At 34.5% G+C, this 27961-nt stretch overlaps 1 protein-coding gene across 2 annotated transcripts; it reads right to left on the bottom strand.

Annotated features, from left to right (window-relative positions):
- Positions 1 to 313: 313 nt before the first annotated feature.
- LOC132269289 (N-terminal acetyltransferase B complex auxiliary subunit NAA25) lies at positions 314 to 26803 on the bottom strand. Of its 2 annotated transcripts, XM_059770435.1 has the most exons (20): positions 26455 to 26803; positions 24454 to 24607; positions 24248 to 24366; positions 24046 to 24120; positions 21499 to 21543; positions 21015 to 21108; positions 20789 to 20907; positions 20451 to 20521; positions 17598 to 17739; positions 17322 to 17497; positions 16213 to 16412; positions 15548 to 15678; positions 13295 to 13371; positions 9711 to 9785; positions 9368 to 9560; positions 4435 to 4554; positions 4198 to 4336; positions 3530 to 3570; positions 2399 to 2662; positions 314 to 1448 (listed from the first exon to the last, which is right to left on the bottom strand). In XM_059770435.1, the coding sequence occupies exons 1-20, from the start codon at positions 26599 to 26601 to the stop codon at positions 756 to 758; spliced, it is 3075 nt and encodes a 1024-aa protein (XP_059626418.1). In that variant the 5' UTR covers positions 26602 to 26803; the 3' UTR covers positions 314 to 755. The 2 variants fall into 2 exon arrangements, with proteins under 2 accessions (XP_059626418.1, XP_059626419.1); XM_059770436.1 differs by lacking the exon at positions 21499 to 21543.
- Between the last annotated feature and the right edge of the window lie 1158 nt (positions 26804 to 27961).

Genomic DNA, 27961 nt, shown 5'->3' with positions numbered 1-27961 from the left:
CAAAACTGGCAATTTTTATTTGACTTGTAAAAGAGAAGCTTTGAAAATTGCTCACTCAATTCAAAAATCACTCTTTATGCACATAATATATTATTATTATTATTATTTATCATATCACAAGCTAAGAAGCAAAAATAAGCATCTCTAAGAAATGTCCGTCTCCCCCAACCATTTTCTATCGAAACTCAGAAAACCCTTTCAACTATGAGAATCCTCTCCACCTCCATCTCCGGGCAGGAGTAAGTGCAGTAACTAATTCCAACCGTGTAACCGGCGCACAACTAGGCTGCCAACACCATTCAAGACATCAACATTACAAAACCTAATCTTATTGTCAACATCCTCAAAAAAGTGTTGACCAACATATATTCAAACACATTTATAAGAGCAGAGTGCCAGTAAAATGAATTATACATCCAAAACAAAACAAAAAAATCTCAAAGAATTGAAGTTACATGCTCAACAAAGGCATTCTGTCAAGTTTGTTTAGTGTACACTTCTGAACAGACGAGACTGATTCTACAGGAAGAGTTAACAGAATGGCAAGTGCAGCACAAACACCATTGCTCTAACCAACCTAACAAGAATTTCTCCAAAAGGAGATTAAGAACAGAACACGGTGTTCCCTCTCAGATTGCTTTTAGTGGATTCGGTAGCAAAAAACACTTGGTCCGGATTTCACATATCCCTAAGGTGCAGCATCAGAACAAATCAAATGTGCAAAACTGTGTTGCCACCAATTGTATCTTTGAAACCTAACGCTGTACAGGCAGTTTCAAAGCTTGCAATGATTTAATCTTTGAATCGCAAATCTTGAGAAATTCAGACAGTACCGTATGCTGCCCAGTTACAATCTTCCTCACAATATCATCAGAATTAAAAGAATTCACTGCTTGGTAAATCCGATCACCAACTTCTTCCATTTCCTTCGTGGTTGAAAAGTTAGATATTAAAACTTGGAAAACCTTACCAGGCCCTTCATTTCCCTTGATAGTGGAAAGCAACATCTCCAAATCTCCATCCACTGGCCTGTTGATTTGTTCTCTCAACCACTTTGTAACCTCTTCCAGTATACTACATTGAGTCTGGATCGACTCCGAAATTTCATTATACAGTTCAGTGTTTGACCGTTCCACAGATCCACCTTTTTTCTTCTTCTTTCCTGGTGGAACAGACGGCCGGAGACAAGACTGGATTATGAGAACATGCCAAGCCAATGATTCTGTAACCAGTTGCACCAGAATAGGAAGATCACTGCCAGGAGAAGAAACCAACAGTCCTATGGATCTGACCTTCTCAATGATATATTTCTCTAGCAAATAATTCACAACGTGCCAGGTACCAGGCCTATATGCATTATCACTATCAGGTGGCTCACGAGAAGTCAGGTTCCATGCATTATAAAACACAGCAAAATTCATCCAGTCGATCAGTTCCGAATTCAAAACCTGTCCCAATTTGGAAATGTTTTTTCAGATGAAGCAACTCTAGAAACAAAACAATTTACACTTTTTCTTTTACAGAACATTGTATAAAGAAATTTTTTACCAACATCCTTCACAATTTGCTGATTCTTTTGTAACAACCTCAGGTATTATTTTGTTCATGTCTAAAGACAAAAACAAATACAGGTCTGTGTTCACTCAGATGCGGCTGTACACCAAGGTACCAAATACAACTAGCCCCAATATCCAAGTACAGTGTGACAGATAAATTTTGATTTATCCAAATTTTCTTCTTCCAAACCCAAGTGAAAATGAGGATTGACATATGTTCCCTCTCCACATATGTTCAAATTTTATGAGGATTGAGGTCAAGGAAGTTTAACTTGTAAAAAGTGAACGATAATGTCATGAAGTTTTAAATTGTACGAAGTTAGTTTTTTTTTTTTTTCGAAGACAAGAGTAGATTACACAAAATACATGAACTCTACAAAAGTAGGTGAAGTAACCATGTCCAACACACATTGCTCAAACAGGTGTCCGGGATATGTGTCCGACACTTTTGGTTGGAGATACGGCTAAAAAAATGAACAATAATTCAAATTTATTTTATTATTGCTTCAAAACGAGTAAAATCTATATTGAACAATATGTTACATGAAGACATTATTTTACTCTAAAAAATAAAATAAAAAATAAAAAATATGAACATTTAGCAGTTCCCATGTGTCTTTTTATTTGGGTATTTGACACATCCAATGCATAAAATCATACACCCACCCAATATATGTACCCGAGTCCATGTAGCATGGTTCAACAAAGGAAAATAGAAGGGGGGGGAGAGTTTCTATGGTTCTATATGTACATCCACAAGGGGTTAGCAAAAATAAGAGTAAATATATAATTATAAAAAAAGTAGCAAGACAAGCATAGAGTCGCACTGCATGAAACCATACCTCTGAAGAATCCTGGCCACTTGAAACCCCAAAAACCAATTCTATTGCATCTTGAAAAGGATATCCCAACATCTTTGCATAACGCTCAAGTAAAATCTTCAGCTCTAAGGTAACCTTGGGGTCAAATATAGAACCATTGGCTTCAATTTTTTCCTTGAGTGATGATGAAGCACACTGAATAGACAGATAGATCAATCGAGGAAGTAGAGATCTTCGCTCAATGGCTTTTGGTACATTCGCTTCCATTTGTTTAATATGATGTTGCTGCCAAGACAGATGACGAATGAAAATGCAGTGATATATTTCCTTTAGCTATTAAGGTGGCAACAGAAAAACAAAATAATACATATACAACAGTCATATAGAAACAAGAAAAAATTATTTCAAAGAGAGAATATGACCAACATATCAAGGTCAAGCAACAATAACAGAAAGAGAAGTCTGTGTAACCCCAATATCAAAGGCTGGCAGTTGTAAGGTTCCAATATGTAAGTATTGATCATTGGTCAAATGAATCTAGATAAGCTCCATTGTTCAATAAATCCAGATAAGTCATAGTAAATTTTTAGGTTTTGGCAGATAATGCAGCAGTACGTATAAATATCCTAAGAAAATGTCAATAATACAGAAATCACAATCAGTTCTGCAAGACATCGTTTGAGTAAATGCAGAGAAAATGATAAAGAAAAGATCACACACTGGAACTGCTTGGCCAGACTAAGCACAGTAAAAATAGCAGCACTTCCTCAAACTAATTTGATACACAAGATTCTAAGAGCAGTCAGAAAGTGCACAAGCCGTCTTAGCTAGAAGCAAGCTTAAATGAGCTTTAACTAAACAGAACTCGAGCTCTATATGAGCATGCATAGTCCTAGAATTGACTCCTGTCAACTTGAAGGACCAAAAGAAGACTCTCGCAGCCAAAAGTTAAGTCAAAATATAACCTTTACCATCTTCTAATTTGATTGCAACTAATTGTACCGAAATGCTACTCTCTTGAAAAAGCCCAAATACAAGCTTGATGAGTGATCTTTAAAGAAAGTAATATTCCTTTAAAGAACAATTAGACAAATATATCAAGATAACCTCTTAAAATCGAAGGACAAAATCATAAGGGTTGCTTTTCCATACCGAATTTTCCCTAGGACAGTAGGATACTCCTTCAAAAGGTCCTGTAAAAAGGTCAACAACTGCCAATTTAGTCTCAACAATAGCTACATTGTATAAATGAAACACAAATAAGCTTACAAATAATTAAAGAAAAAAATTATAAGAAAATCTAAACCACAAGATATCCATATTACAGAATATACAGACTTTCTTTAGAAAGTAAGCAAAAAATTAAGGCAAGTTTGGTAGCGTTGTTGACGACTTTTCTGTTCTTTGGAAATAATACAAAAGAAAGGTATACCAAAAATGTGTTTGGTAGAGCATTGAAAACTATTTTTGAAAAAAATTCCGGAAAACGATCCATCTTCAGTAAAATACTAAACAGATGTTTTCACCTTTTCTAACACCCAAGTCCATTAGACAAATAAATAGTCAGAAACAAGTTCCCAAAACTAACTTCATTTTCATTTTCAGAAGTACAAAAAATATATAAATAAATGAAAGAAAGGACCTTAAATTCTTTCATTGGTCCTTCAGACACCAAAATTCAATGAATAAACACTTTTATCAGGCACATCAAATACTTTCCCAGTACACTCTAAAAAGTTATTAGCCTAACACAAATTTCTGCTACCCAACAGTTCTTCAAATAAAAGATTTATGGTCACAACTACAATTGTCATACTGACCTAAAAGATAATTTTTATCGTAAGTTGGTGTCCACCAAGGTCGTAGCTGCAAATCTTCATTGAAGGTCAGAGAATTGCTTCGAATCTCATTTGAGAGTTCAACAAAGTCCATTCCACATTTTAAGCTTTCAAGAACACGCTAAAAGAAATGAATAAATGTTATATTTTCTTAAAAATATAAACTAAATTACATAAACAGCAGAGGCAGCTAAAACTAGAGTAGAGAAAGAAAAATACTTCTTCTTCTTTGATGCTATCTGCATTCTGCTTTAGCTGTAGAATGGGTGCTTCAATCTTTGCGATCAAATATTGACTTGAGCGCTGCAATCGTTCTTTGAATTGAACAAACTCAATCGCCTGAAATGATGTATATGAGATGTACCATGGTTTCAAACTCGTCCCAGTTCATTTTATAGTGGCTTTATTAATGTGAAAAACATATATTTTAATTATTTTGAGCAGTAAGATGAAAGAACACATAAATGAAGGGGATAGACAGTTCAAGTCTCCATAGGACAAAGTGGGCATGTGAGTTTCAAATAGGGAAAAAAAAATACATAAATGAAGGGCATTCTCTTTATTTACATAAACCATACAAGCTTGACAAAGCTTACACCGAAGAAGGAAAAAAGAAAGGCTCTTCCATGATTTTGGACCAATTAGTATAATATTCACCACAACTTTCATCTTACGTGAGGTAAAGCTCTTACCATCTCCCATTTCCTTTGCTTCCTTTTTCAATTCAGAGATTTTTTTTCAAAATGAAAAAGTCATCCTGTATAGTGGGGGCACAAGCAACTCCGAAAAAATAGAAAATTCCATTGTGAAAGGGACAATGCTCCCGAGAGGGCCAATCTTAAAGAAGCAGACCATAATCCTTCCCAAGCAGCTACTATCACAGAACTCCCTCTCTTTGAGGAGGGGAAGTGGGTTTTCGACACAAGGGTGATCTGCAACAAAATAATGCCTCCACTAGGTTCTGAAAACCTAGTGGAGGCATTTAGCCTTTTTTTGAATCTGATAGTATCAGTTGCAGAAAATGCATTCCCTATCCCGTATCTGTAGCTAGGGGTGGCAAAATGGTTACTAACCCGTCAACCCGCCCACATTTTACTTTTATAAAAGGGGCCAATATTCAACCCAGACGACGCATTATATACATTCTCTCTCTCCCTGCATTCTGAGCCTCTCCCCCTTCAAACACCCAATCAGTCTTTCTCTCTCTTGGAAGGTTCGATCTGTTCCTCTTTTTCTCTCTTGGAAGGTTCGATCCGCCCCCCCCCCCCCCCCCCCTCTCTTCCAAGAAGCTTAACACCATGGCTATACTTATACTTTGTTTGATGTTTCTAAGCACACAACCAGCCACATGTTTGTCTCTCTCTCTCTCTATATATATATATATCACCTCTGTATATTTTTCCTTGTACACGTTGTTCTGCAACCTGAGGTATCAAAAATATATATATATATATATATATCCTCTCTACAAAAGCAGATCATGATCTGAACCTAAATTTTTTTAATTTGGGAATCTAGGGTTTTTTTAAAGTATAATTATTTAGTGATTCGAATGGGATGGGTCATGTTAGTGGGTCTGGTCTTGTAGATGGGCCGAATCCATGCTAACTTAAATTCATCAGATCTAAAGATTGAAAAATATTTATTTGCTATAATATTTTACTGTGATTTGGGAATGATCAGATCTTTATAAATGATTGAAGGGTTTTTTCGAACAGAATTGTTTTAAATGTATAATGGACCAGGTTGTGTAAACAGGTTGGTCGTATTAATGGGCCGGGTTATACAAACGGATCGGTCAAATAAACGGGTTTACCAGCACCAACTCAGACTCTTGACATATCATAAAATGGTATAAAATATAAACAATTCTTAAGTAAAAATTGTAAATATATATGGACTTGGCAGGTTTTATCAAACTGATCAACACATGTAAATAGCAATTAACACATTTCAATAGCAATTAAAATGAATTCTTTTAGTAAAAAAAATTAGAATTAGATTATAAAATAGTAAGAATTATTTTTTCCCTTTCTAAAGAAAAAAAATAATAATAATAAAATAAAATAAAAGAAAGAAAGAAAGAAAAGAAACGGGCCACCGTGTCATTGTGGGTTGACCCAACCCATATTTGACACATAATAAACGGGTTGAATATGGGTTACAACCCATATTTGACCAGTCCACTTTGACCCGGCCCAAACCCAACCCGCCCAATAGCCACCCCTATCTGTAGCCAATATCCCATCTCTAAAAGTAACACAATTTTTCTTCTCCTTAAAAATGATTGAAACAAAAAGCGAGCGAAGGTGGGTAACATGAACTTCAATGAAGACCTCTGGTAGGAAGAGCAACCCTTCTTTTGCGTTACCCTTAGTTACCATCAACCCCTATCTTTCAGTTTTTGTCTTTGATTTATTTCCATCCGGACATGTATTAGAACTTAAGGTTCGGTAAAACATCCAAGATCTAAAAGTACAATTCCACTCTGCACCTAAATCCATCAAAGAATTGTGCATTTCTCCATTGTGACAACCATTGAAACGTTTATATCAAACAAAATCACACAAAGCATGTGGCACAGCAATGCCTAAGATTTAGCAGTCACCATCAAGGTCAATGCTTAAAATAATCCTTGCAGGCGGGCGAGCTTTTGGAGGAGATCAAAGAAGCATTCAATTATTTGTGCATATCCAGCAGTAGTGATAAAAACTCTACAAGTGAAAGAAACGGAACATAAGAGAGGAAACAAGGGAGAGAAAGAGGGGAGTAGATGAAGGGCAGAAGTTTATAAACTCGACTCCATTTAGAAACAGGTGAAAGTTGAAGCATCATTAAGGACTCCCACCACGAAGGCGTCAAAATATTCATCACTGTTATTGAGCCATTAGATGTCAATTTGTCTTCAGCCACTTCAATGATTTTTCCGTGAGGGTGACTCCTCCCTATTGCCACGTTGAGCTCCACAACTCTGGAAAAGGTGCTTCTAAACATTGGTTGAGGTTGGGAATTCAAAAATCCTTAAAGGTGAAAATGACATTAGTTTCTACCCAAAAAAGAGAGGGAAGAAAAAGAGGTTAATGACCCCATTAGGGTTTGCGCTTTCATGACAAAAGGGTGCTATGCGATATCTTCTATAGTGTGTGCAAAGAGCATGGTTCAAAGCCGTTGTATCAGTTACTAACTTGGGTGAACCCTACGTGATTTGTTCGAGGAATAACAGATCAGTATCTGGAAATAAATAAAGATGGGCTAAAATTAAGTATAAGACTCAAAATTTTCTAAAAGATAACGAAGAACTTGGGAAATCAAATAAGAACAAAATTGATTCATCAAACAATATACACCATGTATTACTTATAAAAATAATCTACACCATGTATTACTTATAAAAATAATCTACACCATGTATTACTTGTAACAATAATCTAACTAATGAGCACAAGCACCGCATAACTATTATTATACTACCTGATTGCAAAACAAATGAATAATAAATTTTCATAGAATTTGGTTCCTGAAATTTTTCTGAACATATTTGAAATATAAATACAATCACATAAATAATTTGAAAACAAGTGAAAATCATATCTACTATCTTTCCCTAAAGAAACCTATGTATCAGCCAAGAAACCCACAAGTATTTGGTATTTGATGGTAGGAGTACATAGACAGTGTATATAGACTCAAGGGATAAAAGACTTGACTTTGTAGGACAAGTATACTGAGAAGATCCAACCACATTTATTGAATTATGAATGTCGCATAAGCAAGACAAGGTCATCCCAATTGAGTTTTAGCAGCCACGATATGGAGTCAACTAGGTTGAGTAGCCATTTGGTATGCATTGAGACAACTTCCTGCTGATGGTTTGGGATCGTTCAATACATTTGTCCTATAGACCAGTAACGCCAACACGACAACTGAGTTGTCAGTCATGTCATCAAAAAAGCTTACTCTATTGACCCTAGGACATATTATCATCTTTCACTAGATATTTATATTTTTTTTTTTTTTTTTTTTTTTTTTTTAAAGGCAAAGAAGGGAGCATAAATTATAATGATTTGGGCAATGGTCGCACTTACAACCAAACCAAAAGAAGAACAAACTTCGTATTCTCCTCAAGTCCCAATAAGGTTAGATTTTTTATCAAGTAAATCATATTTATTCAGAAAATGGGTGAAGCATGTGAAGGGTGAATGGGCTCACAGGAGATTGCATTCTATGTTAGTAAATCAAATCTTTCTTAAAGTAAATCCAACCACATTTATTGAATTATGAATGTCGCATAAGCAAGACAAGGTCATCCCAATTGAGTTTTAGCAGCCACGATATGGAGTCAACTAGGTTGAGTAGCCATTTGGTATGCATTGAGACAACTTCCTGCTGATGGTTTGGGATCGTTCAATACATTTGTCCTATAGACCAGTAACGCCAACACGACAACTGAGTTGTCAGTCATGTCATCAAAAAAGCTTAATCTATTGACCCTAGGACATATTACCATCTTTCACTAGATATTTCTATTTTTTTTTTTTTTTTTTTTTTTTTAAAGGCAAAGAAGGGAGCATAAATTATAATGATTTGGGCAATGGTCGCACTTACAACCAAACCAAAAGAAGAACAAACTTCGTATTCTCCTCAAGTCCCAATAAAGTTAGATTTTTTATCAAGTAAATCATATTTATTCAGAAAATGGGTGAAGCATGTGAAGGGTGAATGGGCTCACAGGAGATTGCATTCTATGTTAGTAAATCAAATCTTTCTTAAAGAAAATTTATTGATGCTTTTTTTGTAAAACTTCACAGCAACCTTCTTACTATAAGCATTTTCTTTCTTCATACGCTATTATTGTGTTAAGCAATGGAATGTTGTATACGCGCGTGTGTGCATGTGGTGTCGACTAATAAATAAGTGCCAAAAAATACGTATGCACACAAAGAGCACAATTCCAAGAAACGTGTATATATAGAGAGAGAAAAAGAGAAAATGGAGAATCCCATAAACAAATTGAAGAACAGAAAAAATCGATAAACAACAAGCATATTACTTCAAGTATTTCCAACTCTAAGAAAATGAAGCAGTTATCCATTATATAAAGTTGCCATCAAAGTGTTTAGACCAAAAACAATCGTAGTAATATCTTACGTACTTTTGAGTAATTTCGATGGCGATATGCAAGAAATGTAAGATCCGCAGATTCTCTTAAGTGGCCGTCCATGAATTTTAGATAATCCTTTAAAAAATCATTTAAATCGATCCAAAGTGGAGATACAAACATCTGGGGTAACATGTGGTGTGAAACAGTCTCCAGCAAGATATTCTTCACCTCCAAAGATTTATATCTACAAAGAAGAGTCGCTTTTATACTTACACAGAAGAAAATGGTAATATATAATGACTGCTAAAACATAAATGCTATTATAGGAATAATAGATTAGTGAAATGTTTCCATCAACTAGAAATTTAATTGTCACTAAACAGATCAACTTTACCGTTCATATGCTAATGAAAGGGCGCCCCAGTACGAATATAAATGCAACAACAAGATCTTGTACTGCCATACATATCTGCCAAACATGACCATACAGACACATGTTATATACCAAAAAGTGGGTAACCTTTTAACTTAGTTAACAATAAATGAATAAAACCACTATGTGAAATTTAGATTATTTATGCACCATCCCCACCATTTTATTTGTAACATTAGACCAATTACAACAACATATACAACTTCGACAGAAATATACCAATATAATACTCTAACCACACATCACCAAAAAGATTATATATATATGAAAAGCCATAGCTTGGTAAAATGGTAAGAGCATGGGCAGCAAGTATGAAAAGCAGTTTCATATCCGAGAGAAGGCACTTTGTACAAAAATAATGCCGAAACATAGGTATCAAGCCTACCAATCCAAGTAACTCACCTATGCAGGACTACCACTGGGCTTTTACTTTTTATCTAAGCTTCATTTGTTTAATCTCGAATGAATATTCAAAGTCTTTGTAATGAGATTGTGAAATTACCCGAGCACTTGATTATGAAATGAAGGACATGTATAACTTACAATCATTTACAGATCAGATGTTGACAACCAGCATTTCAAACAAAGTGGGGGTGCCAATGAAATAGAAAATGAGAGTAAAAAAACAGGGATCAGCTAAATGAGCTAACATTCAATTAAAACATTTTCATACAAAAAAAAATCCTGCATGAAGAAGCCACCTTACTAAGGAAAAGACAGAATGCCACCAAATAATTAGCTATAACTAATCCTCATATGGCACGGAACAACATAAACAATGCTTATCTACGATAAGTAGGACATTTCTCCCAATCACATCTGATTGTTAGACAAATGTTGACCCAGCACCAATAATCCACAGTTTCGGATGATCTTCTAGACACACATCAGAAGCGAGAGTGTAAGAGCATCAAAGCCTAAAATTTTTCAGAGCAGAATCGTTTTTGGAGTATCTATAAGACTATATGTCGTATATAAATGTAATTATATACTTTTAAGGGTCTGTATGTTGCTAACTTGTTATACATGGTAACATTAATTTATTAGTTAACAGCATCATATTTTATTCAATTTTTATTCCAAAGTGTCAGCTAAAATATTTACGAACGTATTTATTATTAGTTGTTAATTTAATTAATAACCAGTTATATAGATAAATAGATAAATTTATTTGTTTTAGACCTGTCAAAAACACAAGCACCTCAATGGCTAGTGACATACACTCCATCAACGGTGGTCGGTTCAACCCCCATGTAGTTATCTTTGTAGGCCGCATTCTTATATATTATATTCATTTCAAGCAGCAGCACACAGCCTTGCACATGGTGCTGCTGCTTGAAATGACGTGCACAGCAGCCCATGTGTGCATTAACCCAAAATGTGAGGAATCCACGGACTTGAAAGGTCAATCCACGAAATATGCAAACTGAATCCATGAATTTGGAACAAATTCGCTCTCAAAGCAAAGATCCGCAAGCAGAGCTTGGGACAACCCACCCTTTGCACAGATTATGTGATTAAGGTTTGAACATTTGAAAAAGAGTACTCCCTAATTTACTTTCAAAATATGCAAGCACGAGTGAATAATCCCTTCCCATTAAGGAACCTATATTAAAATTAGTACTTTCTTCCCTATGTCATCATCTAAGGTAATCCACAGACTCAAACAAAATGAATACATTCTTTTTTTCCTTTTTTTGGTTGGGCAAATACTCGCACACATATTCACAAATGCCCACTATGGGGCTTGAACAGTCGAACCCCTCACCTCCTCTTCGAAGGAGGAGATGTTATACCATCTGGGCTAATGGCCCAGTGGTACATGAATTGTATACTTGATAAAACATACCCTTTTTTTTTTTTTAGTAGATACTTGATATAACATATTCACAAACATAACATGTCTAGATTTCAGGGTGCTGCCATGTCAGACACCTCATACCTTTGTCGGAACAGCAATTGTGCCAATATCAATTATTTATGTGACCCTCCAATCTATATGCAATGCACAGCTAACAGAAGACACTAGAGTGATGACCAATTCACCACTATACTTTTCTTGACCATCAACAAGTTGCCTTAGTACTGTCAAAAGAAGGTATGAGACCAATATTTATGCTTTGTTTGGTTGGAGGGATGGAAAAATAGATGGAAGAGATAGGGGGAGGGATGGATGAGATATCCCTATGGAAGGGAGGGTGTCTTTCCCATTTTATGTTTGGTTGAATGGAATGGATAGTAGAAAGGATGAATGGAGTGATACTTTTTCTTGTTTGGTTGGAAGGAAGGGAATGAGAGTCTTATATTATTTTTACCAATACACCCTTTTATATAAAATTATAAAAGGTAGATATTTATTTCAAAAATTTTGAAAAGGTTAAAATTGTAAATTACAAACTTATAGGTAGTTATGCTTTCTTTCTCTCCTCTCTTCCCCCCAAAAGTGGGCGGATAGAAAAACATAAAGGAAGGAGGTATGAAGCATCCCTCCTTGTTTCCTCCCTCTCTTCCCTTCCCTCCAACCAAACTCGAAAATATTTTTCCATCCCTCCTCTCATCCATCCCCCCTCAATCCTTCCCTCCAACCAAACATAGCATTAGAATATAAATGGAATCAGGATACTGCATTTGTTCAAAAAGCATTTGCATGGTCCACCATGCCCAGACATACCTGTAGACTAGGGGTAGGAAATAGATTTATATCTTCCCACTAACCAGTCATCGCAATCTTATCGGTTGAAGAATCAGTTGATCAAGTAGACTTGGCCAAGTCAGACTGGAACCAAAGGGGGCCTCTACAATACGTGGCACATTACGGATAAAGCATGAATTATATGTGGTTCATGATTCACTTCAGTCAACTCAGTTATATCAATGTGCAATGATACAATAGTAAGCCTTGCCATACAACTCAAGTCATATGCAATACATAGGACTCAACAGCCTTCCAAACCCAAAGCTAACTCCTCCTTTCAGCTTCAAACTACTTTCTTGTTATGGAATATTATGCATCAGAATATGTACTTTTTCTATTATTTTCTGGATCTGTTTTTTGCCAGTTCTACATATTATGAATTATCCCCCCCCCCCCCCCCCCAAAAAAAAAAAAAACCCCAAAACAAATACAGATCTAATGCATAGTGACAGTCTTTTAAAAGTGCAATTGTTCCCAAAATTTTAAAAATCATCACTTGAGTTTGGCATAGTGAGTCTTTTCAATGTGCATAGTGCCCTTTCTACGTTGCAATACATTTCAAAAAATAATAATAAATAAAAAGAGAAAGAAAAAAATAACAAAAAGGATATGTTTCCACAGACCATTTCTCTCTCATAGAAAAAAAATTCGTTTGACATTGCTAGCGAACAAGTACAGTTAAATAAATCTACATATTTTCTCCAAACCACTTCTCTCCCGTTCAAAATATATATTATATTTATGGCATGGTTATATAGCATGGTTATGTTTAAGTATGAGAACAGTTAAATAACTAAATGAATGATAATGAAGTAAATAAGAAGCAAAAACATAAACAATAATTTCCGACCTTCGGATGGTCAAACCAAACTCCAGAACCAGTATTGACTCCAGCAAATAACCGAGATGCCTAGTACGCCAGAATAACTACAAGCAGAAAGCAAACTTAAAAGGTATAAGCATAACACTCAAACATAAGAACATAATGTCATCAGACATATCTAAGTAAAGAAATCTGATGACTCAATTTATATAATCCAAAACATAAAACTAGATAAATAACAGTGCAAATAAAAGAAATTGGGACACACATAGCATGTGCAAGCAAACTTTAAACATATGATAATACTGATAAGTATCAAATGCTAAATACAAAAAGAATTTCTTTAAAAACTACAGTGTGTCAAGTTTGCAATTATATGATGTAAGACCCAAAATAGAACTGCATAGCAAACAACTTGCAAGGTCAAAACCGGACTGGACTGATCTAAATGCACATGAATATTACAACTTGCAGGGTTAAAACTGGACTGGAATGATCTAAATTTTTTTAATGTGTTTTATGGGAGGGGGGGTGTACATGTGCTAGTCGTCAACTTAAGGAAACTAGAACCGGAAATGTCGACTAATAGCAAAGATATATGGAACAAGTTATTAGAATGTAATCAACCATGTTATGTACCATATATCTCCTAAAACATGAAGGATCAAATTAGGGAAGAGAGAATTTCTTTCTTCACCAGTTGTTAATAAGTGGTGCATCAAACCTCATTTAGTGAAATTAGTTGAGCACCCCCATAAAAGAAGTCCCAAGTTCCCAACCAAAAGAATAGATAGCAACGGATAAATAACAAGCAAAATCACAATTCCTATTAAGAGAAAATCGATTTCAAATTGTTGTCACATAGTTCCTTGAACACTTAAAAAAAACTTTAAGTTGTTCCAAAACCACAATTACACTCAATGGATCTAAACTTCACTTTGCTTGTCTGACACTCCATCAAAGAGAAAAGACAGCAAACGTGAAAGTTATGTTCAGCACAATATCTTTGCGTGATATTCTACCTTCTGTTATCACTACAGGAGAATTCCGGATCTGGATAGAATTCTCTTCTCCTTTTTTTTTTGGTTAAGTAAAAAGAATTCTCTTGTTGATGAACCTACTCTGAGGAAATGAATTGCTATTACATGTATGGCTTCTGGAGTGCATTGTCATCTATTCATGAATAATATTTTCACACGGAGGATATGGTCACTTATTTGCTATCAGCAGATTTTCACTCTTTCGTTTTCCAACTGTGGACATATAGCATGAAACATTTCTACCTTGCTCTCATATTAGGCCTTTGGGCAGAAAGGACTACAGATATATGGACTGATAGTTGGAATCACAAGAGATGGAAAATCCAAATCAATTTATTCTCTGCAACTGGGCATTCTCTATGCAGATTGTTAAGGGAGTCGGTAGAAAGATGCTGCATAATGAATAGGGCAGCATTCTCTTCAGAAAGTTTACTGGTTTTTTTTTTTTTTAGACAAAATGTGCGAATAGAACTCTGATGTTTCTAAGTCTTTTATGTAACAATTAAACTATGTCTGTATGCTTATCGTTGTGCCTTTCCCCACATTATTCTATTAGCAGAGCATTCCACTAAAACAATAGAAAGAAAAGATAATGACCAGATGTTGGTCTTGCCAATATGAGGTGTTAAGGAGGGATGGACTAAGATTAGGGATGTGAACAGAACGGGTTCCAGGTGGGTCACCCTATCCTAAACCCACCCCGCAAAGGAAGATTGATTCACAAATCCACCCCGTCCCACATTAGAGTTGACCCGGGTTCAGGTCACCCCCACATACTTCTTTTTCGGGGGAAAATCAAACTTTAGAAAATGTAATCGTAGAAAAATCTAATTATAGAAATTCACAGTTAAAATTTTAAATGATAATGAGAAACAATGAAAAGAAAAGCATACTGGCTTATAATAGAACAAATTTATATATAACTAATGCCAGATTACGTTTTTTGAGACACTCTCCAAATCCACCCCTACCTAGTCACCCGAAATCATCCCATTAGACGTGGGCAGGGCTATGCCACAGAAGGTTAAATTGACAACCTAACATAGATAGAGGCAAGTTTTGACATTATTTGCATAAAGCATTGCTCAAAGATTCAAAACAGTATTCTCAAGTTTGTCAGCACGAGCCGTAACCACCACAACGAACAACGCCCCATAAATACATTAATTATTAAAAGAAAAGAAGCAACTAGTAATAACTTGAAAAACAAATATGAATTTACAAACAAAACATGAGATACCTGGACCAGCACATTGCAGGCCATAGAGAGAAGCTCTTCACCATGCATACTCTCTTGTACATCCAAGTCCTTGGAAAGAGGAAGGTTCTTACAGTACATCTTCGCCACTAGTATAGCAAAGCCTTCAAGTTCTGAAATAACAATATTCTATGAGTCAAATATATAATAACTCAATGACAATGTTGTTGTTGTGAAAACAGTGTTGCCTTTGTGAAACAGATTAGTGTCAAAAAGAAGTTATAGAAATAAATTACCATACCCAAAAAAAAGTAAAAAGGTAAGCAGAGGGCTAGAAATCATGCCACAACTTTGATTACTGGGGAAATGGCTTAAATATTTGGTGGAGTGACTAAATGAAGCACATGTGGAGAAAGGCAAATGTGATCAGAGTGAAAATGATGTGGTTGGTTAAAAAACAGAGCAAATTTGAGGCAGGAACACATATTGGTCAGCAATAAAATTTGATATTAAAAATATTATGTAATCCAACACCACCCAAATGATCCAAAAATAATAACTTCCAAAAAATTGTAATAGAACTTTCAAAAACTAACTGTAGCTCTCAATGAAAGGTGGTGTCAGCAAATCAAGGGTATGACAGCAATATCCCTGACAACATAAAAGAAAAATATGCAAACAATAAAGTGAAAAGGCAGGATTTGTACCATCAGCAGGGATAGTGAACATGTTGCCGACCAGTTCTTGAATTTTAAGGACGGTTATGAACTGCCCAAGTATTTGTGTTGGCTCTGAGCTATGGGGTTCAATCTCTCCAATTTTCTTCAAAAACCATTTCTTTTTCTCATGAGTCAAATCATGAAGGAACATCTCGACATCAGAAGAGAAGCAAGCCAAGTGACCAAACCTGTGTTAACAAAAGTTCTGAATGATAGAATCATGCTGCATCAATTTGCATATTGAGCATAATATCAAATAAGGAATCAAGAAGTCTTCACACCATGATCCACAAGACTATTATGGATAAATCTATAGGACAGAGATTAAAACATTACAATGAAGGTCAGAATAGCAGATAATTGGCTCTGTGCTAAGAGGTTCATGATTTCCAATTTTCTAAAAAAACCATTTCTTTTTCTCACGAGTCAAAACATGAAGGAACATCTCGACATCAGAAGAGAAGAAAGCCAAGTGACCAAAACTGTGTTAACAAAAGTTCTGAACGATAGAAATTTTTTTTTTTATAAGTAGTTCTGAACGATAGAATTATGCTGCATCAATTTGCATATCGAGCATAATATCAAATAAGGAATCAAGAAGTATTCACAGCATAATCCACAAGATTATTGTAGATAAATCTATAGGACTGAAAGATTAAAACATCAAAATGAAGGTCATAATAGCAGATAATTGGGGTAGAGTGCAAACTATGCATCAACGTGATCAATCTAACAAATGTAAAGGAGGAGAAGCACCAGGAGCAAGATGAAAGAACTCCCCCAATGTTGTAGAAGCTAAAGTAGACTCATTCACAACTAACAACTACAAAGAATTATTATATGCATCAAGGGGACAATTCTCTTTCCAAAGCGCTACTATGGCCATCAAAGGGAAAGTTCAAGATTACGGAAGGTTGCATTAATAGATTGAAATTACTTAACTACGCAGCAAATAAGCAACCTGGAACTGGTACAGAGAAAAAATTATACAAATAAAATTGTGAAAAATCAAAATGAGGAACCCAAGGATTACTGTCAGTCTGTCACTGATCATTCACTGGAAAGTTTACATACAAAGGCGCTATAGTTGTAAATACCTGATGAAATATTCCATAAGAGCCTCTATTAACTTTTCCTCTTCCCCCTTTCGGTATAAGAGTTTCCTCCTTTCAATTTCAAGATTTGCCAAGTATGGGCATCTTATAGAATTGCTATTGGCTTCTTCCAGTAATTCACGTACAAAAGCTGATGCACTTGATATACGTGAATCAAACTGCACAACAATGTCACACAAATAAGAAGCTGCACTGATAAAATTAACAGATCCCCACTCGTAATAGTCGTAGTCACAATTCAAGAGTTGTAAAAAGCACCACATCATGTGTTAAGTGCAAGACTTTGCAATTCACGGATCCGGGTGCGTGAATTGGATCACTGCTGCCATCCTTGCACCAGCAACTATCATCCTCCAGCAAACAGCCTAGGTAATGTATGAAACACTCCCAATCATCAGGGCTGACAGATGAAAGAAACAAAATAAACAGTTCAGATCGTGCAAGAATACCACATATTGTATCAAAAAGAACTGATTGGAGGAGCAATCAAGAACGCTAATAAAATCAGAACAAGCAACCACACAGTATTTGGTAGAAGAATACGAAGAAAACTGGTTGCCGTGGGGATATCAGCTCAATGTACTCCCCAAGGAAGGATAACATAGAAAAGTCAACTTATTATACCATTTAGGACCAACCTGTGGAGGCTGCTTACAAGGAATTGGTCCATTAAAGCAAAGAGTGACTAGTTCAAGTGTGCAACAAAAAGGCTAAAAGCACAACAACAAAAATATTAAAGGGTGCAGGAGGGAGGGAAACAATCCACCACATGATATTTGCAGTTAAAAGCAATCAATCCAACTGAATAGGTAGGAATATTTCAATTTATCAAAGCATGGATAAGAAAAGACCAGCTGATCATTTATCAAATCATACAAGAGGCTTGTAATTAATGAAGCCAAAGTAAAGTTGGGCACTTGTAGTTGAGGCTCAATCTGGTCCTCATTTTAGCATCCCAATATGATTGAGAAAAATATGAGCACTATACCACGAAAAGAGAAACACAAGTTTTATAAACAAAGATAATTTGTACACTACCCTAGGATCAAATAAACACAACAAATAATGCAACCAAAACTGAATTTTCTTACAGTTATAATGGAAATTATTTTTAAGAAACAAAACGAGCTCTCTAATATATTATCCTATGATGATGGAGTTGTAAATGTTCTTCTAAATGGTTATGATGTCAAATAAAACTTTCTTCTTTTCTATCACTAGGGCTCTGTTTGGTTAGGTAGAATCAACTAGAAAATAAAGGAAAGTGAAAATTTTATAACTTTTTTAGAGTTTGGATAGAATGAAAATGAAACGTTTTGGAAAATTTGAATTCTCGAAACCCGTTATTTTCCCCAAAACACGCAAAAATAAAATTTTCTCGTGAAAGCAACGTCTTTCTATTTTGCATTCCTATTTTATCCAACAACTATATCTACAATTGTAAGCCACCAATAATTTATTTTATTTTTTTATTTTTTTACTGGGTTTCAAAGAATCACAAACCAACAATAACTTTATTGGTGGTCGAGTTTGAATTAACTTGACTTCTATAACTAGTAATTTATAAGGTGTCAATTAATTGAAAACTATGTCATTTTTTTTAGATATATATTACTAATAATTAATTCTTTATTATTCTACTATTTATTTTATTATTTTACTATTTTTATAAAATAAGGACAATATAGCACAAGCACAATTTAGGTAAGTACAAATATTTTTAGTAACTTTTATGCTATTCAATACAATTTTCTTGAATAAATTAACCAAATGCATGCTAGAAAATAAATGTTCTTTTCATTCACTTCACTTTTCTTTTCATTTTCCATTTCTTTTCTTTTCTTCCTAGTTCTATCTAACCAAACAGAGCTTAGAAGAACAAGAATATAATTTTATATGGAAAAGGAAGAGTACATAACAAGAAAGATATAAATTCCGCAGCTTTAGGTGGTATCTCCACCCACCAACGACGTGGAGGAGCAGGGTTCAAGTCCTGTTTGGGACACGGATATATGTTGTACTTGTCAAAAGCAATAATGAAAAAGAATATTACCTAACCCTGGTACAGCTACAGCAGGGACAGGGAGAACTCAAAAGTCAAAACAGACCTAACATTTGATATTTCACAAAGTGGATGCTCTGAGGCTCGAACTCGCACCACTAACACTAATGTTCAAGCGTTAAACTGTTGAACTATGCAACAGCCCATTATCAAAAAAGAGATAATAATTTATGCAATCCCAAGTTCCTAGCAATATTCTTAAATGACAGTATGATCAGCATCTGCCTTCATTTTTCTAACATAATCAATCCCATCTCCACCAAAACCCAGATGCATTGTTGGTTATTCTAGAGATCACATCCTGCAAGTCTGAATATATTTTCTAAGCAACATTCTCCACAATTTTTTCTCAAGTTCTAAGGTATTGTTGATGCAACATAACCTTGAATATGCCACTGAAACTATTAAACCAATCAACGGAATGCAAACCCATCAAATTGAAGTTACAGGAGAAAATTCTTTTTAGTTAAGATTTCAAAGCTAGAAAGCAACAAAGGAAGATTTAATAATAATATCAAATAAAACATTAAGTAATGGGCCAATTTTAAATAAGCTAAAAGGGAAATTTTATACACAGTTATTAGACCAAATATTTTATATGGGGCAGAGTGTTGGGCTTTAAAAAAGAAACAAGAACAATGAATTCATGTAACTAATATGATGATGTCGAGATGGATGGTAAGAGTGACTAAAAGAGATAAGAGTTACTAAGGGAAAAATTAAGAGTGGCACCTAGTGTTAATAAAAATGAGAGAAAGCAGAGTCAGGTGGTATGGACATATATAACGAAGATCTATTGACACACCAATAAGATAAGGAAGACTAATTAATATTGAGGGTAAGAGACAAAGAGGGAAGTAAAAATTAAAATTAATTTTAAAAAGTTAAGTATTATAGACGAGACGGCCTGTATAGAAAATAATCGAAGAAGAGAATTCATGTGGCCTACCCCATTGGACAAAGGCAAGTATGATGAAATAAAGCATTCAATAAATAAATAAACAAATAACTTTAAAACTTTGATCAGGTTCCCATTTCCACAAGCATACCATAATTCTAGAACTTTCTGGAATACATCTGCAGCAGCAACATAATCACCTACCCGAGCGAGAAGCCTCCCCTGTCAACTTGAAGTTAAAGAGTACGAGTTTATAAGAATAGAAACAAGGTCAAGTTTCTAAAATATAATGCAATCGCAAAAGCGTGTGAGAACTGAATCTCTTTTTGATATATATATATATATATATATATATATATATATATATATATATATATATATATTTGATAAGTGAATCTCTTTTGTTTTTGTTTTTCCTTTTCTTTTACGTCCATGTTCAGTACCGGGAAGAGAGGCAAAAAGATGAGAAAAGAAAGCTTCAGAAAATACCTGTATCCGTAGCTTATCAACTTCAATCATTATTAGTGATCCCAATTTTCCGGAAAGAATTTCCAGAGCATCCCCATACTTAGATTGCTGTTCAAGTACAGAAATGTAGACGATGAGAGCTGCAGAAGATCGCAATATTTCAGCATATGGATCAAATGCAAAAGATGAGACACAATATCTCTGCCTCATTAATTATTATGAACGGGGAAGAAAAGACAAAGTGCACCTTCTGGCTCATGCAGGCTATGAGAACCAATGTGCTTATTAAGTAAACCTTCGGCTAAAAGCAATAGCTTCTCTCCCCCATTGCCACTAAAAACCTATACCAAAAAGGCACAGAATCCACAAAAGAGAGGCAGCTGAGAAAATCTTTCTTACCCCAAATAAAAAGATTAAAATCCATGTATAAAGCGTAGCCACAAAAAGATATAGATACAAAAATTAAAAATTCAATTTATTTTTGAAGAAGAACAGTATCGCAACTTCTGTTTGCTGGATAAGATTTGGCAAGATTGGATTAAAGATCCTAGGATATAGAGTCAAGGAAAAATAGTAAAATTGAGTGCCAAAACACTTTTGGTTCCGGCTTAAATGCTATGGGATTCGGTTTGAATAAAGTGTTGGCAATCAAAACGTGCATTTGGGTCCAACCACATACAATACTTCCAAACGTCATAAAATGTCTAAAGTCTAAACAACCATTCACTAACCAGAAACGAAACCCTAGCCATGGAAATCCTCAACGAAGGGAAACCCTAGATCCAGAATGAAATCAAACCGAAAAAAGAGAAGTTAATTTCATATTTATAACATAAATATACAGAAAGCAAGTTTGGCTAAAAATACATCTTTTTTTTTTTAACAAGAAAAGAACATACAGGAGAGAGAAGTACATTGCCAATTACAGCGTGCTTACAGCAAAGGTCACACGCACACAAAACACTCCCCCCCCCCCCCCCCCCCCCCCCCCAGGGCGCGCCCCCAACAAAAAATATATATATAATTATATATTGTGCACCAATTATTCAATAACTTGTTTCCTAAACAAATAGATCAACCTAAACAGAACCAGAACAATATCGCTTTCCTTTATCTTTCTCTCATTTTCTTTGCTCTTTGATAATTTGTAGCTGAATAATGCTAGAACATTAACCGAGCCCTTTTCACTTTTCTTTTCATACCATAAATGGCCTAAAATTCACTTGGAATTTTAAGTTAAAAACAAACAATTTACTACAAGAATGAAAGAACATGTAATTTTCTAATTCCTCAGAAGTCAAAACAACATTGCTATACAGACTCCAATTAATTAAGATAAGCTATAAATAATGTGTGTGTATATATATATATATATATATTTGATAAGAGCTATAAATAATGTATATGAAATTATGAATGTCAGACACACGTCCAACCAATGTCATGTAGATCTTGCACCTTTCCCAAACATCTAATAACCCAATAATAACAACTATTTGATATCCCCTGCCACATAAAGAGGTTAAAAAACTTAAATTAGATTGGAAAGATTAATTTTTTCGGTAAAGTAGTTTTGAGTTTTGACCAGATTGGACAGTTTAATTGTTGCAACTATCAACTAGATCAAATCTAAAGCTTTTAACACCACAGAATTTTGAACAAATCACCAACTGTTTGCATAAAATACTTTGTTATGAGGGTAAAGTGCAGAAAACAGCCATCTACAATCCACATAGTGCGTATAATATAACCATACCCCCCCCCCCTCCCCCCCAAGGTGTTCCCTAAACCCCGTTCAAATTTCTAAAGTGTTCAAATCAGGACCTCCTGACACATTAACCTCATGCAAAGACTTAAATACCCTGGCAGAAATTTATCTGATATATTATTTATTTATTTATAAATGCAAATGGGAAATGACAAAACTGGACATTGTCACATGTAGGCACTACGCTCTCTCTCTCTCTCTCTCCCCGATTTGCATCACTGACCCAACTAGATAAATTCTTTAATTATTAATCATTCCTATTAATTGCCCCATTCCTCGTAATTAAAAATAAATAGGGTATCTAATAATTTGATGTTTAATATACTCTCTAAATGTGATAGGGCAATAATGCCGGGCCATCCTATTCATTCTATTAATGAGATTGCCCTGCCTTCCTTTTTTTTTCCTCACTATAAAATCCCAATTAAAAAGTAATTTAACATGGAATTTAATTAGTATGATCAATTTTCATCATTTAAAATTATGTGATACTTTTCATCTTCATTACTATGGATTCGCCTTGAGTACCTCTAATTATTTGAAGTATCAAACCACTAATATATCATAGTATATTTCAAGAATCAATTTTGATTGACCATAGAAATTTCCAAGTTACATAAATTAGTATCAAACCCACTAATGATTTAAAGTATTACTAATATATCATGGTAATTTTTCAAGTTATTCCATCACCATCTTCAATAGCAAATAATAAATAATAATAAATAAATAAATAATTATTTTGCATAGGTAATTAGGTATCATATTTAACCCAAATGACTTTAACCTCAATCTCATTGTTTTATAGGGTGAACCAAAAAATTCTCCATGTGAGAGATTTGGTAGCACTCGGCTGGGACAATGTCCGATCCAACAAACTTCAGATATTCATTGTGTTCCATCATTAAAGTGTCTAAACTAAGAGAGAGAGAGAGGTTGAGGGCTTTTTTTGAGAGAGGTTAAAATTTGGAAATTAATACAACAATTGCAAGAGGGACATTTTCCGAATGTTAAAAGGGCACTATTAAAAAGTAGGGAGTCATCGTGCACAAAAGCTAGACTAGAGGGGTGTTTTGTGCACTTAACCCTTTTTATGAACATGTTTTCAAATTACATTAGATTAGTTCTTTTACTTCTCTAACAAGTAAAAATTGTTGCATAAGTTATTCAATATGTCTTTTCTGTTGTGGGTCTTCAGGCTGGGCCAAGAAGTTTTATGATAGAACCCCATGGCCAGTGCCCTTTGAACTACAACTGCAGGAAAACTTCACAAATTATAGTTCATATAATATCAGAAGAAGCATTTTTATTTTTACAAAATACCCATATGTACCTTGATTGTTCCCTGCTTCGATTTTTTAAACTTCACAAATTATAGTTCATATTATATGATTTTACAAGCCTTTGCTAGAGATAATCAGTCCCCAAAGAAAAAGTGAACAGACCATATAAAGGAAATGCTAAGAAATATATAAAATTGAAAGGAGGAACATGAGAAGAAAGATGGAACCTGTAACTGAATGCTACAAACTGCCCAGAGCAAAAACCTTTCTTCACAAGAAATCTTGTACATTTTAATAGCTATCTGCCAGTAAACAATAGCCAAAACAAACAACTTTTTAGGCTAATTCTTGCTCAATCTATATATCTACAGAAGCCATAAAATAAAACAAAAAAAAAACAAAAATTAATGATTATCGAATACCATCAACCTGTTGCTGCTTAACAAACGAGTACTCACGAACATAGCAGTTGAAAAGGCCAATCATTAATTCCAGATTGTTTGGAAACTTCCCACAGACATATTCATAACAACCAGTGGCCATATCCACTGATGACATAAAACAATCATCGGACATAACTTGTCAGTAAATCTTACACATATGAAATGAGATCAAGCAGTGAAACATGTACTCACAATGATCAAGTCGTTGCAAAACAATCTGCAAGGTACTGAGAGTGATATCATCAATTATGGAGCCGTCGGTATACAATAGTTTTTTAGCATTTACACAAACAGACAGTGCCTCATCATTTTTCTCCATTCTTTCCAAAATGAGAGCCTTTATTGCCTGCGTGATATTTAAAAGAAAAGAAAAAGAAAACCTAGCTTAAAGTGTAGCACAGATGGTGTTGATTTTGTTACCATTTCAACATAAATAGTCATATATCATTCACCAATGAGACACTCAAAGATGAGCAAATGAAAAACGTTGGTGTACAATAGCTCTTCAGCATTTACACAAACAGACAGTGGCTCGCCGTATTTACCCATTATTTCCAAAATGAGAGTCTTTAGTGCCTGCATTTGGAAATCTTTGACAGTAACTTTAAGAATATGAAGGTATATAAACCTCAAATTTAGTTTTCACCTTAGAAAATAGCTTTATGAATACATGCATGAATACATACATATATATCCTATTCTTGGCTTTGCCAAATGTGACCTGGTTTCTATTTTCCTGAGACAAACTACCAGAGTTTGGAAACCTAGTCCACCAACAAATATATACAGCAACAAAAAAGAAAACAGAACCAGTGCTATTTGGGTGGTCATTGTCAGCCATTTTCAAATTCTCTATATAGACAAAGATTCTGAAATCGCCAACCAGTAATGTCTAACAGTCATAACTTGAAACCTCGGAAAGGCTGAAAAAAATAAGGAATAAGAAGAATAAACAGAATAAAAGCCATTATTTGGAAGGAATGTAAAAGAATAAATTCAATGTATTAAAAATCCAAATATATATATATATATATATATATATATATATATATGTATGACCGAATTTGAAAACTCTATGCACAAAAGCACCAAGCCACAAACTAACATTCATAAAGACAAAAAATAGAAAGAAAAAAAATGTATATGCTTATATATGTACAAATACTGTATACGTGCATATATAATCGCAGCTACCACATCGGCCGAAAATAGGCAGTATGTGCTTAATTGGTGGCCGCTTTAATGCTTTAAATTGTACCCCAAAAAAAAAGAATTAGAGAATCTGTATCTTAAAAAATAAAGAACTAAATATCTTCATCATATGTGTACTTTCATCTGTCAAACTGAATTTGAAAGAAGATATGAATCAATAAAGAACTAGAAAATCTTGATCAATACTGTCGCTGGATATCAAAAAGGTATTTTCATCATATGTGTAAAATATGCATGAATAAGAACTATAAAATCTTCGTCAGGAATGTCGCTGAATATCAAAATGATACTTGATTTATCAAACTGATTTTATTTTCATCATATGTGTACTTTCATCTGTCAAGCTGAATTGGAAATATATATATATATATATAAGTGTGTGTGTGTGTGTGTGTGTATGAGAGTGAATAAAGAATTAGAAAATCTTGATCAAGAATGTCGCTGGATATCAAAAAGGTATTTTCATCATACGTGTAATTTCGTCTGTCAAACTGATTTGGAAAGAAAATATGTATGAATAAATAACTGGAAACACATCAAGAACGTATCAAAACGATACTTCATTTATCAAACCGATTTTATTTTCATCATATGTGTATTTTCATCTGTCAATCTGATTTGGAAAGAAAAAATGTTTGAATAAACAACTAAAAAATCTTGATCAAGAATGTCGCTCGATATGTAAAGGTATTTTCACCACAGGTGTAATTTCATCTGTCAAGCTGATTTGGAAAGAAAATATGTATCAGTAAAGAATTAGAAAATCTTGATGAAGAATGTCGCTGGATATTAAAAAACTATTTTCATCATATGTGTAATTTCATCTCTAACTGATTTGTATATATAATATGTATGAATAAAGAACTAGAAACTCTTGACCAAGAATGTCGCTGGATATCAAAACGATAGTTAATTCACCAAATAGATACTCAAGCATAGGTATGCACAAGTGTTACAAAGTATAAACTATAAGAGACTTACGAGAGCGTATGGGGAGTTAGGGTGTTTGGTGACCAAAGTTGCAGATAGCCTGAGAGCATTCTTGAACTGACCAGAATCGATGGCGTCCCATATCGGACGAACACGACGCTCTAGTATGCCACCGGGCATGCCGAGCTTCGACGCCATTAGAGATACACTCTTTCTCTCTCTATATCTGGGAAAATCTGATTCTCTCTCTCTCTCTCTTCTTTCTCTCTCTATAACGGCGAAACTCTAATGGGGGCGAGAGATTTATAAACAACAGAACGGTGGAGGGGAGAGAGGGAAGAGAAACGGGTTTTCTCAGTTTGGGCGTGTGTCGGCCTTCTTGAAAGAGGATGTGAATTGAAATGTGGGTAACCTATACTCTGTTTGGCTGCAGTGATAACGGGAGCGTGGCGCTGTACTTCCTGAGTTTTAACTGTTAACTCGCCTAGCTTTAGATTTACGCGGGGTAAAATACACGTGTTTTTAACTCTCAGTACACACAGCAGGAGAGGTGTATGGTTAAGGGGTTTCAGAGGAATCTTTTGAAGATTATACTTTACCAAAATAAAATAAAATAACTTATTTTGAAGATTGTACTTGTTTTGGTTTTTTCACCATTTCCAGATTTGAAGTGTCTATTCTCTTTTGGGTCGGTTCATTGGTTGTTAGTAGGTTGACAGTCGATCATTCTATCTCCTTTTATGGAACTAATTTTGATCTTATGATATGTCATTTTAAAATTTGATAGATAAATATTCTACTAATTCATAAATATTAAATGATACATTAATAAGAAAATTATATTCCTTTTCAAGCTATATTTAAATTGTGCTATCAATCAACTTTCAACGTGTTATGTTTTTTTTTTTTTTTTAACAAATTAAGAATGCTATCGACGACACCACACTTTCAACGCGTAATGTTGCTTGAGTGGTTAAATTATTTTCCTAAAACTAAGAGCCTGTTCAACCTATAACTAACCCCCTAACAATGAAATAAAATAAAACAACTGACTTTGAATAATTTTTAATTTGCTTGTTGTCAAGTCTTTTTATTTTTATATTTTGGTAAATATGTGTATTAATAAGAAACAAAAACGTACAAAAGGAGCAGCAGCAGCCCAAAACAAAAGCCCCCCCAACCCAACCAGTCGTTGGTGCCCAATTAAAATAGCTTGAAAAAATGTCCCATAAAAGTTTATTATTATATTATAATGTTTAGTCGTCCAAGGATTTTCATTGAATAATGCCAAATAGGTTTGGCACCCATCATCGAGCTTAGAAGGCTCCAATCACCAGTGACAAACCTTGAAGTTGTACAATCGAAGTGCCAAACAACAAAGAGTTTACACCTAATGCATTCCTCAATTTGTTTGCAAATTTCTTCTATAGTCCAGCATTTTTAACATTGGTAGAGATATAATATATTTTAAGAGTGTGATTGCTTTAAGCTCAGTTTGTTTTGATGGAAAATATTTCTTTATTTCTTAATGTTTGGTCGTACTAAAATATAAATAAGT

Source organism: Cornus florida, unplaced genomic scaffold (genome assembly GCF_030987335.1).
Source record: "Cornus florida cultivar Cherokee Brave unplaced genomic scaffold, ASM3098733v1 CherokeeBrave_3.0.0_Hap2_Chr08, whole genome shotgun sequence".
Classification (NCBI taxonomy): domain Eukaryota; kingdom Viridiplantae; phylum Streptophyta; class Magnoliopsida; order Cornales; family Cornaceae; genus Cornus; species Cornus florida.
This window is presented reverse-complemented; position numbering and strand designations above follow the sequence as displayed.